The 26,241-nt window shown below is 44.8% G+C and overlaps 1 protein-coding gene across 4 annotated transcripts in view; it reads left to right on the forward strand.

The window, feature by feature from the left end:
- The window catches only part of kif26ab (kinesin family member 26Ab), a 68,049-nt gene that overhangs the window by 15,594 nt on the left and 26,214 nt on the right, over window positions 1-26,241 (forward strand). For 2 of the 4 annotated variants that reach the window (XM_058614916.1, XM_058614917.1), the window contains exons 3-4: window positions 12,338-12,808; window positions 19,016-19,224. In XM_058614916.1, coding sequence (XP_058470899.1) covers window positions 12,338-12,808; window positions 19,016-19,224 — 680 coding nt within the window. Of the gene's footprint in view, window positions 1-171; window positions 260-12,337; window positions 12,809-19,015; window positions 19,225-23,519; window positions 23,762-26,241 lie in introns of those variants that run through there. The other 2 variants (XM_058614918.1, XM_058614920.1) reach the window with 2 other exon arrangements.

The raw sequence follows: 26,241 nt of genomic DNA on the forward strand, positions 1-26,241 counted from the left end.
ACCCCTCCTCCCTCAAAATAGATATTGACATTGCTCCTCCGTTCACCTCCACCATCTCTGTTTGGGTCCCCATGGTGACCAACGCTGCTTTCATCTCTTCCCATTTAGCCTTGTGTCCGTGACTTTCATGGTCTGTTTTATTGCACTCCTTTGTGTGGCGCTGTGCTGGCACGCTGCTGGGAGCCTGTGAGGATGTGCTCGTCACACAGAAGACGGTGCCAGGAGCTGGAGATGTTGTTCAAGTCTGGCACGAAGACAGGTGTGTATGCAACGCTGTATGCGAGAGTGTGTCAGGTGGTTCTGTGTGTATGCCAGCGTGACACCGTGGCCTGATGTGTGTGTTTGTACTGGACAGTTAGTGTGTTTTTTTTAAAACATTTGGCCATGAGGCCATCTAAAGAAAACAGACATCCTCTGCCACATGAAGGCAGCCCGGCAACAGGTCGGAGGCAATCTCTGCTTGTTTGCACGACTGTGTTATCATCTCCTGTTTCCTGTCAAAACAGGAAAAGACAGGGGCGAAAATGGAGGCTAGGAAAGTGCTGCCTTCATGTGTGTTGGCTGGAGGTCCAGCTCCGCCTGATAGGGACCCTCCCGGCCAGGAAAAACAGGGCCGTTCAGGGCGTAACCCACAGCGGGATTCTGCATGGTGTTATTTTTATCACTTTCACAAAGCACAGCAAGGGATGCTTTTCCCAGCTGTTGACACAGCTCTGGGTCATTTTTGTCTCCAAAACAGTGCGGCAGAGGAGAGTGGGAGACGTTCCATCTGCTTGCATCCCATTGGCTGGCAGCGTCACGTGACTGTAGTCTCTGTTTAGGAAGGGAAATCCTTTTGACATTTTGTTAATCATGAAAGTGAGACACTTCTTTTCTTTGGATGATCTCTCAACCTCCATCACAATACCTTTTCCGTCAGGCTGGAGTTGTCATGTGCTTTTATCCATCCATCACACTTATTTGTTAATTCACACACACACACACACACACACACACACACACACACACACACACACACACACACACACACACACACACACACACAGACAGACATGGTAAATGTTCTTTTATGGTGGTGCAATTTGTGAGTACATTCCAGACAGTAGTCAGCTATCAGCGTGGTTCAAGTTGTGGATTCCTGCTGATGGTACGGCAGGTAAAAGCCCCAGCATCTGCTGTGATATAGCTAAATGAGAGGGCACGGAGAGGCACACTGCACAAACAGCTGATTACTGAGTCAGCTAATTGTTGACTGGGTGAAAAATGTCTGGTCAGGCTCAGTGAGTTACTCTATAAAACTGAGCGATGCTTCTGTGGAATTCCAGGAGTTTGATAGGCGCTCGCACAATTGTGCCAAGCGCAGAAGCAGCCATTCCGTGAACACTGTAACGTTAACTTAAACTAAGATTTGATTATCACTGAACATAAGAGCAGACGGGTAAATATCAGCAATAGCCCTGCCAGCACGTACCGCTGAACTGGCAGCAGTGGCTCATTCCTTTATCCGTGACCCAGATTAAGATGTAGCGTGTGGGGTCGATGTCATCAGAGGAGAGGTCAGAGTTCATTTGTCTTTCCTGACAGAATTTCAGGTGGTGTTCCAGTGCTGTGGCAGAAGGCCACACTGATGCTGACCTCCATGAGTTGCGCAATTAGTTACCCTTTGACCCTGCGGTCCCACAATCAACATTGAGCGTGGTACGGGGCATGCTTCTGCATCCCCAGACCCTCTTAGATATCATTCTATGTATGTATGTATGCGTGTGTGTGTGTGTGTGTGTGTGGCTTGAAAAAACACCCACATCTTGGTTCAGATGAGCACAACAAAGACAACTGGAGCATGCATGTAAATGTACACTCCCCAGCTTAACGATGGCGTATATGTGACTGCTTTCCATTGTGCACTCATAAATATATAAAAGATCCATTTATTCTGCATCAGTCTGCTGTAGACTGCACAGCTCTTGACTCCTTTAGTGAATATTGCTGTTTAACTGCTCTTTAATGTGTGTTTCTCATGCTCTTAAGTGCAGCTGAAGCACATCACTGACGGATTAAGCAGACATACAGAGTCAGATGAATGCAATCATATCCTTGAGCCAAAAGTGAAAACACCCAATCAAGCGTTTTAGCTTCACTTTATTTGACACGTTCTGTCTTTGCCTTGGCTCCGACAATGGAATTCAGCTGTGAAATGTGCGGCTTCCTTCACTTTCTCTCACGAAATGCACGCCTCTCTCCGGCTCAGCTCTGCCGGAGCTCTGCCATGTTGTGGCATTTCATACGAGCAGACTGTGGGACCGAGTCAAATGTGGGATGACGTACCCCTATTTTGGTCAAAACAATCAAGCTTTTGAGCTCAACCTGTGTTTATCACTTCATTCAAATAAGTGAAATTGTTGGAAGGGCCCCGAGGCCACCGCGCCATTGTTCCTGAAAGACAAAGTGGCGAAATGTGCATGTGAGAAAATGTTGATAAGCATAAGCATTTTCCAGGACAGTGAATGAAAATCCTCTGACTCAGTAAGTGGATTATCATGCGCTATTCTCCACCAAGACAGAAGTTCAGCTTCCTTCCTTATCTGACTGAGATTCAACTGAATGTGTCTAGACATTTCAATTAGCAAGAAAAAAAAAAACCCCAACATATTGTGGATACTGGTTATCTCTGTGTGATTGTCTTTCAGTAGGCTCATCCGCTTTCAATGTGTACTTCTCATAAACAGACAACTGTTTTCCATTAATGCAACGCTCCCTCGCTAAAAGCCCTAGGTTGATGTTTAAATGTCTATTATTAGTGATAATTGTGTTCTCTGAGAAGTCATTGGCATGGTAATGACATTTTTCATGATAAATTAGTACCACCCCCCCTTCCCCACTCTTTTCTCTCTGCTGTACCTACACGAGGCTGCTGCACCGGCCTGATTCCTCCACTCGCAACTCTGCCGCTCCATTGTTCTGTCGACACGCAGCAGCTTTGTGCGACACAAAGCGTGTCACTCTCGGAGATAATGCTCTGCAGACTGGGAAGTGGATGGGACAGGCAGACTCCGCTCAGCTCACATCTGCTCGGGATGATTTGTGCTGCAGCCTGTGAACATACTATGGAAGTCAAAATGGGGGGGGGAGCTAACCTTTAGCTTGCTCTATAGTCCCTGAAGTTTTGTGATGCTAATCATGTAGCCTGTTGCTCACATATCCACCATGGCACCTGATATGTGACATCTGCCGAATGCAAAAGTGCCGTGCTCAATAACCACTTACTGTGTCTCATTATGCACCTTCTCCTCACTCGCACTCTGAACCTATAGAGTCACTGCAGAAAAAGAGAAAGAGAGAGACTCCAGCTGCAACAAAAAACCCCCCAGAAAACTTGAATATTTATCTATATGGCAGCTCGCCAGTATAATTACTGCACTGTTCATTTGAAGGGAAAAGTGGAGAGAATAATTGCTGTAGGATACTTGATATTTCCTCTTGTCATCACTTTCCTACCACTTTATTTTTTATGACTGGGAGTCTTTTTTGCACCAGCACGTGTCCAGCATGAACTATTGACCGACAATCACAAAATGAGGCAAATATGGTCCTTGTAGGGCATGGATATTAAAGGTCCAGTGTGTCATAATGTGGGAGGGTGTTTGGCATATGTGTTTGTATATGTGTAATTGCTTTAAAATAAAATGTATTGGGTTTTGCAGCCTCAGAATAAGACCTTTTTATGTGCCTTGGCGAAGGGCTGAGCTTAATGGAGTCTCTCCAGCAGCCCGTATAGACGAACCAGTCACAGCGTGGCTTTTGTGTTTTGAAGTGGAAGCCTGCTACACAAACTGAGAAGAATGACACCCTTTTTGGTATGTGATTGCCACTGTAGTTCCCTAACATGCTTGGGAAAAGGGAAGGAGGGGTAAGCAAAGGAGTCCTTTGTTTGTTCCAATCTGCAATATTACCATTAGGTGTCACACACTGGACTTTATAAAGCTGCAGCGCAGTAGCAACGCATGATAAACAGTTTATGCGCTGATCTAAAAATGATGATTTCTAATCATGTTGTAGATGTATAGACTGAGATTATTTTCCTACTCGTTGATCTAGGGGATGGTGATGCCACATGCAATTACCTCTGTTTGAGCTTGAGTAACTTCCTCTTTGTTAATTAAAAAAACATGTGTACACATGCATGTCACACTTTGCCTTGCATGTAGGCTGAGGGAGTCCTGCGATGGAGAATAGCTGCAGCAGTTTGTTTTCTCTGTAAATAAAGTGCAGGGAACATGGAGTCTCTCAGTAAAAAGTCTCCCTCAGAATTAAGTACACTGAATGCAGTGCTCTCAGTGTGACAGTTCAGACAGAAGAGAAGCAGGTGGCTGAAATCACTGAGCATAGGCCGAAAAAAAGGGTTTGAATACCAGCAAAGTAGTGACTATTGTATCAGGAGTTGCTGCTCTGCTGTGAGTGTTTAAAGTGGGCTCTTGGACAAAAATAGATCTCTCAACAAGCTTCAGTGGATAGTCAGAGATACCGAATACTGTTCAGCTTCACACTAATGAGGACTGCAAATGGATGGAACAGAGTGGACATTTTTAATTTTGACCTCACATGCCCAGTTTTAGCGTCCACGTGTACATGATTATATATTTTTTTTTTTTTGCAAATTAACAGATTCAGATAAAATGACCTAATATTCTCTTTTCATTGGGTCTCTCCTCCTTCCACTCAACCTTTCCTTCCCACCTTCTGTCCTTGTTTCCACCTGCACTTTAACAGCAATACCTACCTGCCTCCTGCCTCTCCATCTTGCCTGTTGAATTTTTCATTATGCACTCACTTTTGGTTTGTTTCCACAGTGAAGTTTGGGGAAGAGAAACTACCTTGAGAGCATCCCACAGCCAGAAATCAGCCTTTCTAATTAGGAGGTGCACAGTCGCTGGCACAAGTGTACATAAACTGCATCCCTAGTGAGGACAGCATAGCATGCAGTCCCGCTGCTGCCTGACTTGCTCCGAAACAGCCATAGGCAGAGAAGTGGAAAATATTTTAAGAGCAGGAAAAGTTCCGTCCCTTGAGTTTATCCAGCACTGAACATGACTTCTAACTAATGAGAAAACTTTGGAGGGATGGCGCATTGTTTCATCTCTCAAGTTGGTGACCTATTGAGATAAAGCAATGATTAGTCTTGTATCTCTGGCACTTAAGAGCTGAAATCTCTCAGTATCTTACTGGTCAGTCCAGCCTGGACCTCCGATGAAAGCCGATGAAAGATTGACTAATCTGGGACTGAGAGTGTGAGAGACTGCTTTTGGTCCACATAGGAGAGGGAGAGAGAGAGAGATGTTGGAAAGAAGGGGCTAGAGGGATAGTGAAGTCTGTCCTAACAGTTTGAATTTGGCTTGTTTTCTTTATGTGTGCGAGTGAACAGGAAAAGGAAATTAACTGGCCAACTGGTGAAAAGCTGGAGTGATGGATGGGTGGGGTGTAAAGAGACATCCACACACACACGCGCACGCACACACGTCTGTGCAGCTATTCTTCTCTGGCCACTGCATTGACTTCCATTATTTGGACAACCTAAACAAACCGATATCCTATACCTTAACCCTAACCAGTTCTAACCACAATTCAAATCTTAGCCCTACACTTAACCAGTTCCCCAGAAATGAGGTTCTGCCTCTTTAGGACCAGGTTTTGGTCTCCACTGGTTTGTTACATTTTTTTGTTAAAACATAACACTTGTGTCTCTGTGCCTGTAGTAAGAGAAGCACTCATACACACATGAATGGGGGCGGACCATACGGAGTGGTGACACATCATTATGTGAGGTCATTAATGCTTTCAGGTCTGACAGAGACTCACGAGTGGTAACATCTGACTGTCTGTCTGTTTAACCCGAGGGTCAGCAAGATCTATGGCCTTTTTTTTTTAAACTTTTAATGGACAGTGACATCTGTTTTTATGGATGACACGAGAAGCTGTAGGCTGCAGCGTTGCCTGCAGTGAGTTACAAGTGTCACAGGGCTTGTGAGCTCAAAACAGAGATGTGCCACAGCAGATGTTATCATGAAAAGTGTCAGAATTGTATTTTGAAGTAAATCCTGATTGCAGGTCTGTTGCTCCCTGTAATCTTTCATCAGTGGATGTGTCACGGTGATATTCCGGACAGGTGGTGCTGTCATGTGTTGAGAGGTAAGGCCTATTTGCACTTTCTGTCTGCGGTTCACAGAGGAAAGGGCTAAATCACACAAGGGCAGACACATGGACATCTGTCTCTGCGAGCTCCTTGTTACCAGATGCTTGATGCAAGGAGACTGGGCTGCTCACATAAGGGAATACTGATGCACTACTTTAAACAAGGTAATCGTCTGTTTGATCAAAATACAGGGAAGTTTGTTTGCAGCGATGTACTGTTGACATTGTAAGTAAGCAATTTCTCTACAAGATAGTTACAGGAGTCATAATGTTTTCTTATCTCTAGGAACAATGTTGATTTTCTAAGTCAATTAAATAGAAGGGCCAGGTTTAATTGGTCGTTTTTTTGGTGATGCCTTAATTTTTGAAGTGGTGGTCAGTTGAAAATATATGAAATCATAGGAGAGTCAGTGACTGAGGGGCAGTGAAACAGCAGCCCAGGAAAAGCAGGAGCAGAATTGATTTTGTAACTGCGTCTCTGTCACAAAGCGTAAACTCTGATAATGGGACAAGAGTCTAAATGTAGACCAAAGTAAAATTTCACATTAGTACTTCTGGAGAAAGCACAGCACGAATTCTCGCCATTAGTCAAAGCGCGACAGATGAAAATGAAAAGCCATGTTTTTTCACACACCCAAAGGAAAATAAATGAATTCATTACTGTAGCGGTGTGTGCTTTTAGTCAGTGGACATATTATCAGCTAGGTAATGACAGAGTGCATGTGTGTTACTGCAGATGCTGTTGCTTTGTTTGCTGAAAGTCCTTCGTAAGGGTTTGTTTAATCCTGTCAAGTCAGTAGACTGGGGCAGACATCTGTTTGATGTAATTTGGTGCGCTGTCCTGTTATGTGTTCTACCAAATTTGTTCCCACAGAGTTAAATAGCATGCTCGTGTGACATCCTGAGTCTTTGTCTTCTGCGCCTCAGAGCAGGCAGTGGTTAAATTTAATGGTCTGTATCCAAGATCTGCTGCAGCACTAAAAGCTCCACCTGATATCTAATCAGAGCCACAGGCCTTCCGGCTCCTCGCTCCTTCAGGGGATCTGAGTCTGCTGTCTCTGACTCGCTCTCCAAGTCAGCGAGGTGGAGTTGGTGGGAGTTGTAGAGAAGGAGCAGGAGGCAGAGGGGGGATTACACTGCTGGGTGTGTTGCTTTTATCCTGGGAATGTAATGTGCCTTAATGCCCCGTGCTCACCCAGGGAAAGGCCAGCAGCTGTGCTCGTTTTTCTCTAACTTGGCTGTCAAAGTGTGTCGGGGCTACCTGTGGGAAAGCAGGCCTGCTGGAAGCTCTCGTCCTCACCCCGGGATCTGGACTGGGCTCCTGTGGTTTAATGGGGGGCCAATCCCCTTGAGACTTAAGAAGACGGTGTGTGGTTAGGGTCAACACTGTCTCAGGCCAAGTAAACAGAGATGGCTCCTTAAAGTGAAGCAGAGGAAGGTTGGAAGGTCAGTTGAAAGGAGTTAAAAGGGCATTCGGTTTAGCATCTGCTGTGTGGTCTTCAATTTTTACAAGAAACACGGTCATAGGAAGTACTCAAGAGTGGTCTATGTGTAAACAGGACTGTCGCTGGTGTGAACAAAGTTTAGAGAGGACAGATATAATGCTGGCTCATTTTGAGGAATGTTTCCGTGCTGGTAGAATAATAAAAGAAAAACCCTGCAAGAGGAAGGCAAGGAAGGAAGACTGACTGAGGAAATTAATCTTAAAGTCAACTTTCAGGAGTTCAACTGGCTTGTGCTTCAATTTACTGAGCAGTTAGGCTGAACGGAGAGCATTGAGGAATAGTCAAGGTTTTATTGCGGCAATGCCATGTGTGGACTGATTCTGGGCAAATTGCACAATGACGGATGTTAGAAATAAGAGAGTGCAGGAGAATGCCACGGAGCACTGGCAGCTGTAAAACAGTTCAGATATGTAGCTTAAAAGCTGCAGGCTACAACTTTTTCATTTTATTTCTGCTCATCATGGATGCACATTGATACAACGTTGCTTCATTTCTCTCTCTGCCACAGCTGCAGTGGGTCATGTGGAGCTTTTATGTCTGGGAAATATCTGTTGGGCTGAGCGTGAATAGAAAATATGGTTTCCCAGAGTATTTTACTTTCAATGGAGCGTGCCTAAAAGTCTCTCGGCTATAGCGAGGGGCCTCATGCATTTCAAATCACAATGACCTTACCCTGATTTATATCCAGCCTGCTGCTCCAGATCAGAGGTGCACCAGAAGCTGAATGTGGAAATATTCAGATGGTAGTTTCACTTTGTCTGGATAGAGAGGCGGATTATTGACGGGATGAGATGAATGACATATGATTTGCAGGGAAAATCCAATGTACGATTTTGCCCGCTTCGGTTTACACCTTAAGGATTCATGGGGGAGAAATCATGCTCAGCTTCCTCCCTGTCCCCTCATCCATAAGTGGTTACGGCTGAGCTTGTTTCCATCAGCCTCTGGGCATGTGCTGTCTGTGATGACACTCTCCATCAAGCCAAAGAGACAGTCAGTTAGCTGGGTGACTCTCTCCTGCTGCTGCTGCGGCTGCTGCTGCCCTGGTTTTCATCACAGTTAGTGCGAGGGACATAGACAAACTTAGGTCTCTGAGGTCAGAGAAGGGCTCATTCCACAGGCTTTCTCTCCCCAGTGTGCTGGCAGTGAAGACCTCCTTTCCATAATAAGGGCACAGCATCTGACTACATTTTGTCCCCAGAGTTTAATAAAGATCACCGCTGACAGGCAGTAAACCAATTCCACCACCCACCAGCCGGCAGGCAAGGGCCGCAACCCCGGCCAACCTCCTCCCACCTCTCTCTTTCTCTCTCTATCCGTCCTCTTATCTTCACTTGTGCAGTTTGATTTCCTCTATAAAAGAAGAGACCTCAGGTTGAAAACCAAAACCATCTCCCACTTGTTCAGAACAATAGTCGAGCAGTCAGAGTCATGAAGTAGCTCCTTGCTACCTCTCGGCCAATGGGGATGCTTTGAGCATTTCAATTGTGTCGATGCCCCGGATTGCATTCTTCTCTGCAGCAGTCCGACTCTTCACACCCACTTGCACCCGTCAGTAGTAGATCATACGGATAATAAAAGAAACAATATGGCTTCCAGGCTGGGTGCACTCAAGCATCATATGTTTCATGTTTTTTTTTCACTCTGTGCTTATGCACAAGCTCTCAAACAGTTAGTTCACACGTGATGGCGCCGACATCAGCGAGTCAGCCGTTTAATGGCGACTTTTCGGCTTTATTGCGCCAAATGTATTCATTTTATATCCAAACCTGCACTCTCCGAGCGATGTGCGAAATGTCTACTAATCCTAATGTCCCCCTTTTGCTTCTCCAACTTTTATGTACTGATGTATTCTGTGGCCTTTCATTTCATCCTATCTCCATCACTCTCCCTTCCCAAGTGCAACACTGCCATCATCCTCATCATCACTTCTATCATCTTCATAATCCCAGTGGCCGTGGACCTTTATTCCCTCCACTGGGCGTAAAGCTTACAGACAGTTTTACAGGAGAAGCCCGCTCCCTAACCTCCAGAATGCTAACTGAATAGCAGATGGGCTCAGCTTTGTGTGTCTTTTTATTAGCTCTCCTAAATCAACACCTAACAATGCATGCAGAGAAAGAAGGGAATTGATTTCCTCCGTCTACCAGTGCCCTGAGGTGGGTAAGAGATGGTCAGAGGGTAAAGGGTGATGGGTGATGGAAGGGCAGAGTTGACTGGTTATGACTTTGCTTTAATTTCCTGTCTAGGAAGCGTGCACATGAATCCAGACCAGACAGTATACATAAAATATCAGCCAGCTGTGTTTTTCTCCAGCTCTGTTTCCCCATTTCACGGCAATTTGTCATAGACTGTTTCGTCTTATTTCAGCGGAACTGTCCTATCTTGTGCATAAATATCCTGCTGGTGAATAACTGGAGAGACAGTTCTCATGTCAGGATCAAGCGGGATTAGATATTATTCTTAAAAGCTCTATCATATTTCCATTTTAAGCTTCTTACATTTCAATTCTGAGTCGGATAAATACTCCAGCATCAACATACACTTGATGCTGTGCTGCTCCTGAGCTACCATTAGCTCAGTCATCAGTCCATTACAGTACTCATTCCCAGTGAGATTTATGGGATTTTCGAGGGTCTCAGTTGTGCCTGCATCCTGTCTGTGCCTGACCATGTGTAAAGTAAGTAGCCGGGGCTGTAAAACATTTACCAGAACCACTCAGTTAACATCAGACCAGGCAGTCACACTCCAATGCACGATTGTCCTTTACGTAAAGTGAGGATATGGAGATTATGCATATCCCTCAGGGGAACATTGAGTGTAATTCAGTAGATGCTGCTTTTGTCCATTAATGGGAATAACAAACAAGTACAGCACTGACCATCTCCATTTCTCACGCTTCCTTTGTTCTCCAGTTATCCAAATCAAAATCTCTTTCTCCTCAAATATATCATATCATATACGTCATCACATCCGTCCGACACAAAGAAAAAGAAGGAAGAAGGACTCAAACCTTCTGCTGGAGCATGAGTTAAAAAATCCCATGCAGCGTCAAAAGACGAGGTATAAATCAAGCTTTAGGGTCCCTCGACCTGCCTCTAAGCTCTCTGGGTTTAGCTGTATTAAGTGGCATTGCATTAGTGCAGTGGGTTGTTGTTTCCCCGCCGCTTCACTCCCGATCACCTCAGAGGTTATACGGAGCAAAGGCCTCATAAACATTTATGTATGGACTGTGGGCGCCCGTCTTAGGCCACAACTCCACTGGGCAGGAGCCCAGCGCCCCTTAATGCCTCTTAAGTGACTGTCTTGTCAGAGAGTTTGTGTGTGTTTGATTGTTTGTTTGTTTCCCCAAAAAACAGACGGATATGTTTTACTCTTGCTTCGGGTTTAAATCAGAAAACTTCACTGATAGCTACGAGTCCGCATGGATTCCTGTGGTTATTTTTCCATTTGATGGCTCGTGATATATTTTCATGCTGAGACACTTATCTTATGTAAATTGTATAGCTGTAGGCACCAGAGCCCCCTCAGCTGTTGTTTTCTCCTGCCCCTTTCTCCCAAGCAGTGATGGACACCCCAGGGGGTCTTCTATGAGACGAAGTAAAAGGACAAAACTCTACTGGACATCGTCTTGAAAAGCAGCAACTCGCTGGTCTTTTTTATTCCTAAAGCTTCACAGAATAAATGAAATACACATTTTCTTTGTTATTCTGTGAAGAATGCCTCTGTGGGATCTTCAACTAATCCCTCGGAGCCATATTTCTGAGTTGTCTCCTCACGTTTTGGCTTGTTTGTTGCCCAGTAGATGCTGTGAAATGAGCACATGCCTAATTAACCCGGATCGACAGTCTTAAGTTGCATGCAGGCAAAGCATCTTGGTCTAAACAAACAACCACCCTGAAAAAGGGAAGTGGTTAAGTCAGAGTGTGAGGGTCCCAGAGGACTGCCAGAGACCACACTGGTAGCGGGCCACTGACGCACATGGAAAATGTGAACAACACACAGGAAATCATTTCAAAAGAACAGACAGTGAGGTATGCTTGTGGGATGAACATGGTACACATGTTACGTGTGTGTGTTTGTGTGTGTGTGTGTGGTAGGGCTGTCAATTTTCCAGAAATCAGGTTTGAACAAATATCATGTTATTCCTATTCCTATGTTTGGATATTCCCCACCACCTGCCAGCACACACGCAAACGTGATATTTATTATTTCACTTGGCGTTGGTCACCGCGGGTTAATCACGTGTTGTCTGTGGAGCCTCTTCTACCACTTCACTCAGGTGGGGGCTAAACAGCTAACTTCTTCCACATGTCGCTTATTAGATGCTTTGGTGTCAGACAGATGTGTTTGCTTGTGTCCCCGGTTCTGAGAACAATATACATTACTTCTTCTTATTTTTCTGATGGATTCAACGAAGATCTAAGACCAAGTCGCCCTCACTGTACCCTCTGCTGTATTACCAAGTGTTAATGCCTTCACTACAAGCTTCTAAGCTGTATATTTTGAACTGGAATGGGTTTTCAAGGTTTTCAGTTTGAACCCCCACCTCCCACATCTAAATTTCTAATAAAAAGTGATGGTCCTAGTGTGTGGCAATAATGTATATGGAGTTTAATGCTCTCTATTTTTTTGTTTCTCTGCAGGACCCGGCATATGCAACTTTTTTATTTGAGCAGCTTCAGACACCCGGGAGCCATGAAGCTGGTGTCAGCTGTTGCCAAGTGTGTTCTACGCCTCTGAACCAACTGAGGCAGGAGGCCTTGCAGACGCTCCATGCGCCCGTCCTCGCCTTCAGCTCAGACATGGCAGCACAGCCCACGAGATCCTTGCTACCGCAGCCCTCTAGATTTTCCGCGTCATCCTCAGCCGTCCATGCAAAACAACTGTCCAAAGGCATCACCCATGGTGTCCTGCCCTTGGGTGAGCGACACAGGGTGCCAGGTTGGTCACAAAGCCCCGCAATCTCTTCAGTACCCAAGACCAGTGTCCAGGTGACGGTGGCAGGAGGGCAGCTCACTGGATCCCTAAACTCTGTCACCATCCAGGCACAGCAGTACCTCGAGGGCATGTGGAGCATCTCCAGGGTCAACAACTTCATCCCTCAGCCCAAACCGGTAAATCTTTTGATTTTTCAGTTGCACGTGTATTACATTTTTACACGCACACAGAGGAACAGCAACAAATCTCCACCGTTCAAACGGCAGGTTTCTCTTCATCTCCACAATTATTAATCAGACGTGGATTAAATTCTCGACTGCTTATGCTCCAAATTCAGACGAACCGTCAAATAAGTCAAGATATGATATTGCTTTTCAGTGAAGACTGTAAAGTGTGTGCAGGAATAGGTGAGGACTTCAATTGTACTCTTCTAACACCTATCCTATTTTAGATAAATCTAATCAGACTAAAAGACTCTGCTCCAAATCTTCAACCCATCTCCAAACATCCTTCAGGGGCTGATGTGATGTTGGCGTAAATTTATTCAGTAAATCAAAGACTCTATTTTTTAGGTTCATAAATCATACTCCCAAATATATATATATTTTTATTCTTTCAAAATATATGCACATGATAAAAGACTGTAGAATCCATCCAATTATTCTCTCTGACCAATTTTAAATCGAGGTGTTGGATATCTCTTTACTTAAGGAATAGGCAAATATAACAAAAGGAATGGAAATCATATAAAATGAAATAAGGATCCTCTCATAGATTCCAGTAACACCCGGTAAGCTGCAAACGCTACTTTAAGAGGATTAGTTATTTGAGATGAATAATTAAAAGGACAAAGAGAAGAATCTGAGAGAGAACTGGAAGTAATGCGAAATGCTCAGTGACCTCATTCAGACGTGGTATTACCGTTTGTCCTCAGTGACCCCAGTCAAGGCCAGATCACGCTAAGTTCTGGTCTGAACTGTCCCAATGTGTCCTGAATGTGTCCTCAGATCCTATCACAGAAAACGTCACATTCCTGAGCGTCATGAACAGAGACTCAGTTGACAAATGTCATCAGCACAAATACGTAATATTGGAGGACCGACGTTAATTCCAGGTCAGAACGGAGCCAATACTTATTTGACAGTAGCTGGAGATTGCGCTTACATTTCCACAGGATTTGGTTAATATTTGGTTGAAGAAGAAGAAGAGTGAATCAGCATAAATCAGCTTGATTGCATCTTTTTTGGACAGACTGTGTTTGCAGTTCTTATCAGGTCAAGTCTTGTCACTACAAATGTTACATTTTTAGACCTTTAGAAAAGCTGAAGCCCTGCAGAGAGTTTTTGAGTCAGAACTCTGCAGGAGTGCTGACCCCTCATTCCTCAGTAGTCAAGGAGCCTGAGTGATTTGAGGTCAGAGGTCATCGCAACACTAATCTGGTGACCTCCTCCTCAAGGGCATTTCAAATGACCACCCCACAGCACCACCATAACTCTTCTCTCATGTTGGATAAGCATTAGTGTGTGTGCTTTGTTTGATGTCGAAGAGACCTGGAGAGGTCCCAAGTTTTGCCCTTGGTGTCATGTGAGCTAATGATTAGTCATGCTGTACTTTATTTATGACTTTGGACAGTTTAATTGCACATTTATGCAGCGTTTTTTTTTTAACAGTAAATGTTTGACAGTCATTTTTTTTTAGAGCTGGGCAATAATTCATTAACAGAATATATTGCAATCATTTTCTTTAATATCATTGTAACAAAACTTCATTATATATTGATATCATGCTTTGTGCAAACACATTTATGAAACATAACACATAATTGCTATGAATGTTTTGTCCCAGATTTGGGATTGGTGTTTGCCCATTCTATCGCAGTAATTATTGATGCTTATTGACACTTTTTTCCCCCCCAGTCCTGTCTCAGATTGTACAGAAAAACATTGGAAAACCAAGGCCCTCTTGTTAAAAAAAGCCTTTATAATGCATGGCAACGTTTAAAAACGATGTTGTGCCAAACTTAGGTCTTTGTAAGGCTGAGAAAGCAGAAGTGAGGTGCAAACAGGATCTGTATAGACCAAAGACAGCAAGTGACTCATAACAAAGGGCAATTTAAAAGAACACATGTAGTTAATGATGAAACACAACCAAGCGACAAGCCAATAAAACATTTTTTTTTATATTGATTAACAAGAATTTCCCCCAAAATACAAAACTAATGAAATCACAACAATCTCTTCCTTTCCCTGTGGTGTCTTTCTACAGTGATGTGAACATCTGGTTTCAGACCTGCCTGACTGACAGACAGACAGACACAGTGTCGAGACTAAACAGCCTGAGTTAACATCATCCAGTCCTTGCACTGTAATAGTTCCCATCCGATGCATTAGCTGTACATTTTGTCACCGCTGTTCTAACAGTGTTGATCCCTGCAGTCTGCTGTGTTCGTCCGTCCTTTCTGCGTGAAAATTGAAGACAGATTTTTACTCCTCCCTTTAATGTCAACAACTGCCTGTAGAGATGGTTTATGGGAGGCCATCAAAAGCTTTTAACTGCGTGTACGCAAGCTAGGGCAAATCAAACAGCCTGGCACAGAAGGGAGCGGCTGACTTGTGTTCTCCATCTATGTGTCTAAAAGCAATTAGTGGCCCTTGGAGCTGGGATGAGTTGCTCAATGGCACACAGCTGAGGCGAGGGCCTGCCTTGGCCAGTGAGAAATGTCCCTTCAGGACACGGATCTACAAACACAGTAGAGACTGACTTTCTTTTCTCAGGCTTATGTCTTTCATTAAAAACCCTATCATTCCAAATGACAAAAGCCGAGCCCAGCTCGTGAGGACAGGGAGTCGCTCTGTGCCAAAAGGCACACGTTTTAATTCATGTATCCCTCATGGTTTCTTTGTGGGGAAAAGCATGCAGTGTTGTTCAGAAAGATAAGCTTTGAACTCTATGTGTAAACTAGAAATCCGTCAGAGTGTGTCAACCAGGAAGCCTGCAGCGCTCCCACACACAGCCCCATTATATAGGGCACCTTGAATCTACCATTTGGGAAAAGGCTCTGGGTAACATCTGGAATGATGTTTGTGGTCACTGGAATTGAAAATCCCTCTCTGTAATTGGCCAACCCTATTTAACAAAAGTCTCAGAAACCTGATGGGGAAGTCCAGCTTTTATAAACTGCTGTTTTTTTTTTTTATATTCTCACTATTAAAAAAAATAAAAAAAGCAGCCCGTGGCCAAGTGGAAAGGGAACTTGGCTTGTAACTGGAAGGTTGCCGGTTCAAGTCCCCACCAGGTCAAAAGGGCTGGGGTACCCCTGAGCAAGGTACCCAACCCCCATCCTAATTCTAGGATGGGTAAAATAATTTCCCTAAGGGGATTAATAAAGATTTAGATTTAGATTAAAGACCTTGAAACATGTTATAGTGAGTGTTCTTCTGCTATTCAAAACATAAAATTGATCCACCCAAATTTGTAGCTTTCGCTCCATGAAGTCCCCAACTGCATTAACCATTAATCTACAAAGACCAAGTGGCCTTAACACATGAGAGTTTCCGTTATTGGCCGGCTCATTTCAGGCTACTGTGCTCCGCTCCTTTGCCACCAAAGGGAAGCCCAGCAGATGATTTTGGCTGCTGATGCTTTGATGCAGCTGGCCTTGTGTGGCTGCCGGCCACACAATGTGACGATGATCAGAGAATAAAACAGTGCAGGAAGGAAAGGGAAGGACAATGCTCACTCGTGCCAAATTGGGAAACAATTAAGAAAAGGTGCAATTATGTCTTACATTCGCTGAAAGAAAATGGATGACTTTCTGTCAAGAGAGCTTAACACGAACACACATCACGTTAGATTTGAGTACAATTTGAAGTCTCTCCTCACCTCACTTGGTTTCTGTTGGCTACAGAGGCCAGTCAAGCCTGACAGGCAGATTAACACTGGGCCTATTTCACCTCAGCAGTAATCGACTGTTGACCACGGGGATCAAAGGTCACAAGGGAATCCTGGAGGGGGTGGGGTTAAGGGGGGTCAACTGATAAGATGGTCGCCCACTCTGTTCTCTTCAGACTTCACAGGAGCAGGAATAACTATCCCAATCTCTTTCTCTCCTTCCACTTTTTGCTCAGATCTCTCTCTCCTGCCTTTTCTTTATGGTGCTGAACCAAGGCGAAGGGATCAGGGAGTACTGGGGTTAAAGGATGGATGGCAAGCTCATTACTGGCTCTCAGTGCAAATGGCTGAGCACACATGGCTCCACTGACACGGCCTAATTACCTGACCGGGGGATAGATTGTACATTTCAGCCAGAATCAGGGCCAGTGCAGGTCCAAGGCTGCAGAGAGCAGCTTGGCTAAGGGGCTTGAATCCCCTGTCTTAATAGCAAGGGAATACACTTTGATAGGCACTGTGATGAGCTCAAGTGTGTGTATGTGTGTGTGTTTATGGGCTTGTCTGAGAGTCTGTAGTTGCATCATCCTGAGAATAAAAAGCAGCCCCACCTGTGACCAGCTGTCCCTTTACCCCCAGAAAATCTGCTGCCACTCCAATTTAAAACACTCCACAGGCTCAGCGACAGATCTAATGAGTGGTATGCGTCAACTTTCTGTACAACAGTGTGTCGGGTGCACTCGTCTCTCATGCCAGAGTGTAATGGCTCCACTTTCCTGGCATGTGCCACTTTCCTAACCTGTCACCCACACCTGCATGGTGTGAGGCTTTCTGCTTTGGCAGCTGCATGAAGATCTGTACTTGGCTCATTTCATTTTGCAGCCACGTTTGCCACGGTGTTCTTCTTAAGTCATAACTTCACACACCACGGCCTGACATCTGACTTAGCCTCCATGATGAAGTCTCTGGAGAGCAAAACCAGACCTCTGAAGCAAGAATGTCGATTCTTAACTCTGATAACAAGCTCAAAAGGGTAAAAAAGAAAAAATTCATGACATGCGCTCACACTGCCGGGTCGTCTGTTTGACAAAAGGTCAGTGAAGCCTTTCTGGGGAAAAACTTAAATTACAGCGCCTAAAATTGAACATAGCAACACACTGGTACTACAAGTAAATCTAACAGTGCACTGCAGCATGCTGCAGAGCTATAGCCTAGCCTCTCATGTGAATGTCAGAATGTAAGTGTGCCCTCACATCCTGATATATAGCATTGGCATGACAGGCTTAGCGTATAAATAGTCCAGCTGTCAGCCTGTGTGGACAAATGGCAGATAGTAGAAGATGCTTAGACGGTAAAGGATGTTATTTTAGTTACCGTACATGAATCTGGGGCAAACACTGAGGTGGTAAATATGCAGAAGACTCGCGCTGCCTTTATAATGCAAATAATACACGAGTCAAATAGAAGTGAGTCTGCAACGCTGTGTGCTCAATCCAAGAATGTTGCTGATTGTACAACGTTTCAGTGTTATGAATGTTTTTTTTTTTGAGAAAACCACCTCTGACCTTTATTTATTTATGAAGCTGAAAACCCACAGTGCTGGTTCTTGTCAGCTGCTATTGATCACTGTCCTGCAGGATAAACCAGCGGCTCCGGTGGGGATTAACCTTTTGTCGATGTGGTGACTCCAGCTAAAGTGTAGTCTCAGAGTTGGCTTTTGGCTCAGATAATTAGTGTTCTGCACTGCCCGTGCTGGACTATAAACAATCGGTAATGCACTGCAGCCTCCTTGGCTCCACCTCAGCTCTGATACTCAGTGTCCAGCAAGCTCATCAGGAACAGAGAGTTTAATATAGTGTGTGAATGTCCTCTGTTTTTCTGGATGGTGCATGGTTAAAAACTGTCATTATCACGTGCACTTAACTGTGTCACCTGCATTTAACAAAAGCGGTTTACCCAGCTTTGCTGTGACATTTTAATTACCAAGCTTCCAGATCAGGGTGTACCCATACAATCGCAACACAGATACCTCGTAAACATTTTAGCTATGCAACAAATCTCTTTCATATGATTGTTGTTTGTCTGTTCTCCCTTTGGTCGCGTGATAGTTAGATATTGTGACACTCATTCCTTATGAGTAAACTGCCAAATTAGCCATGGAGGTATATGTATAATCGAGAGCAGAGTGAAGTCAATGGCTACAGATTTAATTGCTAATTAAATGTGGGTTATCACTTAATTACAGTAGGCCATAACCAGATCAAGCTCAAGAGTGTTGCCAGAATCAATAAATGGTGCAGCAATCCTCACTGTTCTGCTGGGAGCTCTCTGCTGTGGATATTGCTGACTCCCACTAACAGGAGCTGGCTGCAGCAGCTGCCCGTCCATCTGTGGCAGTGGGGAAGTAAATGGAGTGGAAGGAAGGTGGGTCGGAGTGATAAAACCTGTAAGTGTTGGCTGTGGTTGGTCTTATCTCTGTATCTGTGTGTCAACAGGCCCAGGGTTTGATGGGGGATGCGGACAGGCTCATCACAGCCTCAGAGGCCCCATTCACCACCATGACCACCAGGACCAGCATCAGCAGCAGCACCCTGACGCCCTGCCGACTGGGGAGCGCCATCCAAGCGGGACTCCCAGTACCCGTCACCTGTACCTCCACCTCCCCCACTCCTTCCTCATCTGCAGCAGCCTCCTTTTTCATTAGGTAAGCAAGTCACGCCACATCGCCAAAGCTGTTGGGCTGGCAAATGAAGTGTTTGCGTGTGAGCTTGCGTGCATACACACCTGCATGCTTTCACTTGAGTACAGCACACACAGATACCTGGAGAGGAGATATGTACAGACACGCCTTCAAATGTCTGCTCAAGGTTCACGGTGTTAACATCCATGTGGGGCACTTATACCATGGAGGTGTTGTTCTTACCATGGTTGAATTATACTGTAGCATGCCTTGGGATACACATTATCATAGGACTAAATGAACCTTTAGTTACAGGCACCAGTGCCCATGAATGGAAAATAAAAGTACATAATACAATGAGAGTCTCATAAGGGGTTTAGTTTAAAGCAGAGGTATTTCATGTTGTAGTTATTTTGTCCTTGTTTTGTCCTCTTTAACTTCAAACGCCAGCCTCCGACTGCTGCGTATTTGCTGCTCCTGCAGCTGCAGTGTAGGTGAAACCATTTTGTCCTGGTGTTTTTGTGTTTCTCAGGACGAGGGAGGCTTTTTCAGCACTGCGTGGTGTTGTTGTTGCCCTGGAGAATACTTCAGCCTCTCCAGGCGGGTGGATGGCTGGTGCAATGAGCTATATTGTCATTGATAGATTCCCTGGCAGGCTGGACAGTGCATACATTTGCTGTCTCTTTTCTCCAAGGAGTGCTATGCCATAATGAATGTTGGCGAAAGAGGAGATGACTGAGAATGATGCATGGGGCCATTGAATCTCTGCACCACAGGAGGTGAAAGAACTTGTAGAGTGTGACAGGCAACCCATGGTGGATCGGTGTGGAGCTTAGGGTTTTTTTTCTCCAAGCACCCCCCAAATGGAGTTGGTCTTGCCAGCTTTTCACAAGGTCAGAATATATGAGTGGGACGTCTCCTTTGGCTTCGGGGACTTTTCACTAAGTATGCAACATCCTGTGCATCTTGCTTCCTGTCGCAAGAGCAGCAGTCTGCTAGACAGGGTTTTAGTCCTGACTCTGATTTATTAATTCTCATGTTTTCTTTGGACCTGAGCTTGAAATGAGTCAGTCAGTGTGGGCTAATCCAGGGGAAAAACAGGGAGGTGGACTTGTTTTTTCCCTTGAAGCAGGTCCTGGTGGGGCAGAGGGTGTGTACATGGAAGTACAATAAAGGGTTCCACCTTTAATTTCATCCTAAAGATTTTTTTTGCGGCCAAGAATGTGGTGTTTTGCTTGGCCCAGAGAAACGCAAGGATGACGAGCCAGCTTTACGCACTATTTGCAGATACGGAACGAGGTGGATGGTGGTGGACGATTGATTTAAAGACACACCCAATCCCTAACCCTCTGCAGCTGTTGCCTGCAACAGGAATATCATGAGCCTCATCATACTTATCCTCCTCATCATCCTCATCCTCATACTGTTGTGTTGTTTGTTTCATTATTTTGTGTCTCACTGCTGATTGAAATATAATCCCCCCCACAAATCAAAAAGAACCGAATCAATCAACAACATTTCCTTGTTTTCTTTCTGCTCGAGTTGAAAAGAGGAAATGATGAAATTAGTGCCCTTCATGTCTGATACTTGATTGAAAACTCTTATCTGATTAGTATTCCTTTTTGTTCTTGAAAGATACAATTAGTGGGATGCATGTATGAATCCTGAGAGCCCAGGATGTAGGAGCAGAATAACCAAATAGCAGTTTCTACCCCAGTGGAGTGGAGTAGGCTCCTTAGACACTTGTCTGACATTCACTTACACTGTTTCACTCTGAGATGAAATTTTAATTAGAATGCAATTAGCTTGAGTCTAGCTGCTCTTGCTAGTTTGCTGTAACGAATAGTGCCTCTCACAAAAGATCTGTTTTTTCATTGGAAAAATAAGTCAACCATTCAACCGGTGAGCGAGGCATTCAATTTTGTTTCATTTAAGATGTGTAGTGACTTGAAAAGTAATCTTTATACAAATGTCAATTTGCATACATAAGGTCGGAATCACACTTCTGAAGATTAAATCAGTGACTCTCTAAAGTAATAATTATACGTTTAAAAGTTTTTAATGATTTTTAAATCACTATTTTTACCCTCAGATTTGAGCATTCATTAATGTCTGTATGGTTTAAAAGAGCCAGTGTTTGGTAGCTCGAGGTGAGGTTTCAGATTGCAACCAACTGAATGTCTCTTCTGTCACCCCTCCCTCGTCAAAGAGACAGTATCCTCAAGTCATGATGCAAAAGACCCACTAACAAAACATGTCAGAATGTTACACACATTCGGTCAGCAGCTCTGATCAACCTCGAAATCTGACCTCGAAATTTCGTTGTGCAATTTCGGTCGTATCATGACAATAAAGATCATTTCACTATAGTGCCATTGTTTTGTTGTCAGCTCTGGGATAAGAAGGAACATGGGGGTGTAACATGGTGATTGATGGTTTTAAAGGTTTTATACATGTAAGTAGTCCTCTACAAGACTTTGTACATTTGACATCTTTGCAACTTCAAACATGATGTTGATGTAATTTGTGTGGACTCATAATTAATAGGAGCAAATGAGTCATTTGAAGGTGGTAGTTATTAATTTAAGTGAACAAATTATGTTGTATGAAGCAAATTAATATTTGGTTTTCCCAGAATCAGAATTGTTAATTTTGATAGCTGGTAGGCTGTGTGGATGAACGTTTTGAAAATTGCTTTTCATCTCTGCGTTGTTGCCTGTGGGAACATTTTTCCCTCGGTTATCTTGGAAACTGTGAATTTCTTGTGATGTTCTCAGAAATTAGAGAATATCTTTCTTTCTTTTTCTTGTCTCCAGCTACCTGCCTGTGGTAATTGTGGGAAGAAGGCTGAAACAAAGATGACCCCTGGGGTCAATCATGACTCATTGATAATTAGAGTGACTATACAGTCACAAGGAGACAGGAAGAGTCAAGGGTCACACTCTGGACTGGATGTTGTGTGTGTGGGTGTGTGCATGCATGTGTGCAGGTCATTAAGTGTGTATGTGTACACCAGTGTATTACTGTGGGTGGGGCTAATGACTTTAGAGCCATGTGTTCAGCTGACTGGCACGTTAAGCACTGATTGCCTTGTGACCGAGCATATGATTAGTGTATTGACAGAGCGTTGTGTAATGAAACCAGACGAAGATCACAGCGGGGGCTGGACGCTGCGGCTAACTGCGGATCCCTCTGCCCATCTTTCTGTTCCATTAACACCTGCTGATTGTGATGGTGTGTTTATTACCTACCGGTACTGTAGGAGACGCAAGGAGTTGACTGCTCACTCTGCAGTCTTATTTTCTCAGTGTGCTCATTTCTGCACCAAAGCATAAGACATTTTCTATGGGCCAATTGTTGGTCCCTGATCTGTGGTTGTTTACAGCGGAGCGAGTCCATTTGTCGCTTTGCAGACTCACACATTAATATTGCTCAACAGACGGTTGAATTGCCCACTCACTCTACTGTACATGTGTGCAGAAGACCGTGGAGGCGCAAGAAGTTAGTCGAAAGCTTCTGGCACATTATGAACTTCAGAGGTGGCACGCAGGCTGGCAGACAGTCTGTTGCAGCGGGTAGGACGGACAGCTGTTTGCTGGAATGCGGCCCTGAAGGAGCATTAGGAGGAAGTGGTTTTATGGTCATTCATCGTCCGCCCTGCAGCTGCTGCCCAGGTGAGTGTAATGACTGTGATTGTGCAAAAGGAATCCTCCTGTAATTGTGGAAACGGGGCCCATTCAGCACAGGTCCTCCTGCAAAGTCCCTGCCTTTGTGTCAGCAACACTCACTCTGCCCTTTTTTTTCCTCAGGCTGCACTGAGTAACCATAGAAACAAGTCATTAGCGTGTAGAAATTAAATGTGACTGATTTTTCTTTAAAACCTGGTGACTGGAAAACAGGATGTTGAAATAACCCTCTCTGGTCCACTGGACTATAATTTAGTCAGCGGCACTGACAAGCGTCTATCAATACTGAGTTGACTGTGTTGCAAAGTGGAAGCACCACAGGATCACACGCAGCTGTGAGTAACATGTTGGAGCGCTCGCTGGAGTCCACTGTCAAAACGTGTGTACAGAACTGTGTGATTTGTTATGAAGTTTCCATGAGGAACTAATTCCATCATATTTGTTTGTCGAGGTTGAGGATATGCCAGCATGTTGCTCCTGCATGGGGGAGGCACTGATCTGTTCTTTCATGATGGGGTGGTCCATGAAGAGAGAGAGAGTGAGGGAGAGAGAGAGAGAGAGAGGGGGGGGCTGCAGGCAGCAGGACAGTGCTGTGTGGTTGACTGTGCTGTGATTGACAGAAGAGAGCCTTGCCACTGGCAAATAGGCAGGGCAGATTATGCGGAGCAGTGGGGTCGACCGAGCACAGTGAATCTGGCCCACATGGCAGGGGGATGAAGATACAGAGAGGGACGTTTGCTGCCTGGGTCGAATGTGCTTGTAAATGTTGCCATTCAGACTGCGGTGTTTGTGCAGATGCTCACTTCTGACAGTGTCAGGAGCAGGAGGTCTGTGCCTGTGCACAACAATATTGGATTCACTGCCATGGGAGTCAGGTAATGCACATCTGATATTTGAGCTGCGGTGCGGATTGTAATTCTTTTCTCTCGTTTCCTCTCTATCTTAGCTTCTGTCACTCTCTTTTTTTTCCCCCTACTCTGTGTGGAATGTGCAGTTTTTGCTTAGTTGGAGTTGGGCCGTCTGCTCCCTGGAGGTGAGAGGGTAATGGTTTTGTTGTGAAGCCTCAGTGAGATGGATTCCTCCAACCAGGAGTCTGAGGAGAATGGATAGCACGGCGGGGAAACACTGCAGAAATTCTGGCTTCATTTTCAGGAAACGACCAAAGGGGAGCTGAAATGTTAATGCTGCCTGTATCTCCAAAGCCTGACAAGTCAGAGTGATTCATATCAATCTGTTGAATCCCCAGCAACACATGCTCAGGGCAGCAACTGGTTCATCAGAAGCATTGAGTGGGTGGTAGTCAGGATGGTTGAGCTGCTCTGTGGTATTTGTCTTTGTTTACTGTTGGATTAAACACCAGCTGCTATTTCGCTGCCATAATCAGACTGATGGGACTAATGGCTGCCTCTGTGCAGTGGGGAACTCATGCAGCAGCCCCAGCTGAGGCCATGGAGGCAACGCAGTCTGTAGATAAGCCCAGGTGTGATATCTATGCAAGGCCTGTCAGGCACCGTCAAGGCTGGGATGTTGATGGAGATCTGGCCTGTCCTTGCAGCCACAGCAGATAGATGCATTCCACTACCCTTGTGTACCTTTGCATCCACCCTCAGACAGCAATAGGCTGCCTTTCTCTGACTCATAATTCTATCTGAAAGACTGATTTAGTCTTTGCTGCATCAGAAATTGGCACAGAGCGGCAATGCTTAGACAGCAAGCAGTACAGTATGCTTCTAATATGCATGAAAAAGCTCATTTTAGATGTGTTCAGCAGAATTTGCTGCTACTTATCTCACTGTAGTAAATTTGGTCTCTTTCTGGGTGTTGTGCCCACAGTACCACCAGGGGTGATGGGCCCTGTTGAGTTTAGAGTAACTTAAGCCTGTCGTAATGAATGACAAACAGCTCCAGTGACAAGGAAAAGACAAGCAGGGGGGTTTGACACTTCCTACATAATGTATTACCCATTCTCCTCTTCCCCCATTCCCCCAAATTAATCCCTGAGTCAGGAAGTCTGTCTGGCCCACTCACGTAGCCTACAGGGGGCCAGTGGAGAGTCGTCTGACAAACAAAGAGCTAAAGTGCTGACTCAAGCTTGTGTGCTCACCCAGGGTCCACGTTTGTTAAGCCCTGAGGGGAGAGGGGAAGGCTAGACTTCCCAGTCCTGACATATTCCTTTCACGCATGGAGAAATGAGAGGATGTGGATCACAGACCTCTCTCCTGTAGACTTGTTCCCTAACACAGTGCGGCCTTTTTTCTTTTGCTATGCTGGCAGGAATGATCAGAAGAAGCCAAGTCTGAGTTGTACTGTTGCGTGTGGGCAGGAGAGGTTATAACCTCAGCATCAATCCATTTCTAACTCTGTTTGGCTGCCCACGTTGAGCATTCCCCATTCGACAGTATAACGACTCGAAGTTCCCCACGGGGGCTCCATGATCAGTGCATTAATGTTTAGATATCATTCCAGACGCTGCAAATCCTCTCACCCCTAGCCTGTTGAATGGAATGGATGTTATACATCATGCCTGTGGGGGCCGAGGGATGCTATCTAAACCTCTTTAGTGCCCTTCATTGAAAGTCATGCAAATGGACTCCATTATCTTTATCATTACAACCATAGTGACTTCTGCTCTGTGGTTGTGCTGAAATAAGAGTGAATTTGCAAATGGCTGGTGGCAGGGAATATGTGCTGAGGAATTTTATAGGCTATTGTGTGTGCACATGCAGAATAGAGCCTGTGGCCTCTGCTCCCATGAGCTTTTATATCGAACAATTCAGGGAAACAAAGGTGGCTCCTGCTGGAGCTTCTCAGGCATCGCTGCTCCTCAGCCGTGGCCCTCTGTTCAACAAGAATAACTAATAGCTGCCTAATCAGTGCTAGAAGGTTGATTTCCCCAAACACTATTGCTTTACTCATTCTTTTATTCTTAGAAACACTCACATAGATCATATTCCATATTCTGTTTATGAGTGCAGAGGGCCACGCTTTGTGCAAATTGAGTTCTGATTACCACTGAGGATAAAGCCTTTGTCAGGGCAGGTGGTTCAATGTGCAGCTCATCACCCATATCCCCGATATAGCTTATCACATGTCTTCTTAAGAAGTGATAAGATTGATGAAACAGCAAGTGTTTCCATCAGCCTGTTTTAATGTGCATTAGCACATTTGCTGATGTTTGAACCAAATTCTACATCTGAGTGGAGTGTTAGGAAAGATTAAGAGAGTTTATGTGCAGGATATTGTGCCCTTGACTTCTTCTTGTCCAACTCCATATGAAACAAGCCAGCGCCCTGTGCAGGACACGTGAAAAACCGCTGTACCAAACTAAAAGGAGGATTTATCCTCTCTGTGTTTC

The sequence above is a fragment of the Solea solea genome, chromosome 18 (assembly GCF_958295425.1).
Source record: "Solea solea chromosome 18, fSolSol10.1, whole genome shotgun sequence".
Classification (NCBI taxonomy): Eukaryota; Metazoa; Chordata; class Actinopteri; order Pleuronectiformes; family Soleidae; genus Solea; species Solea solea.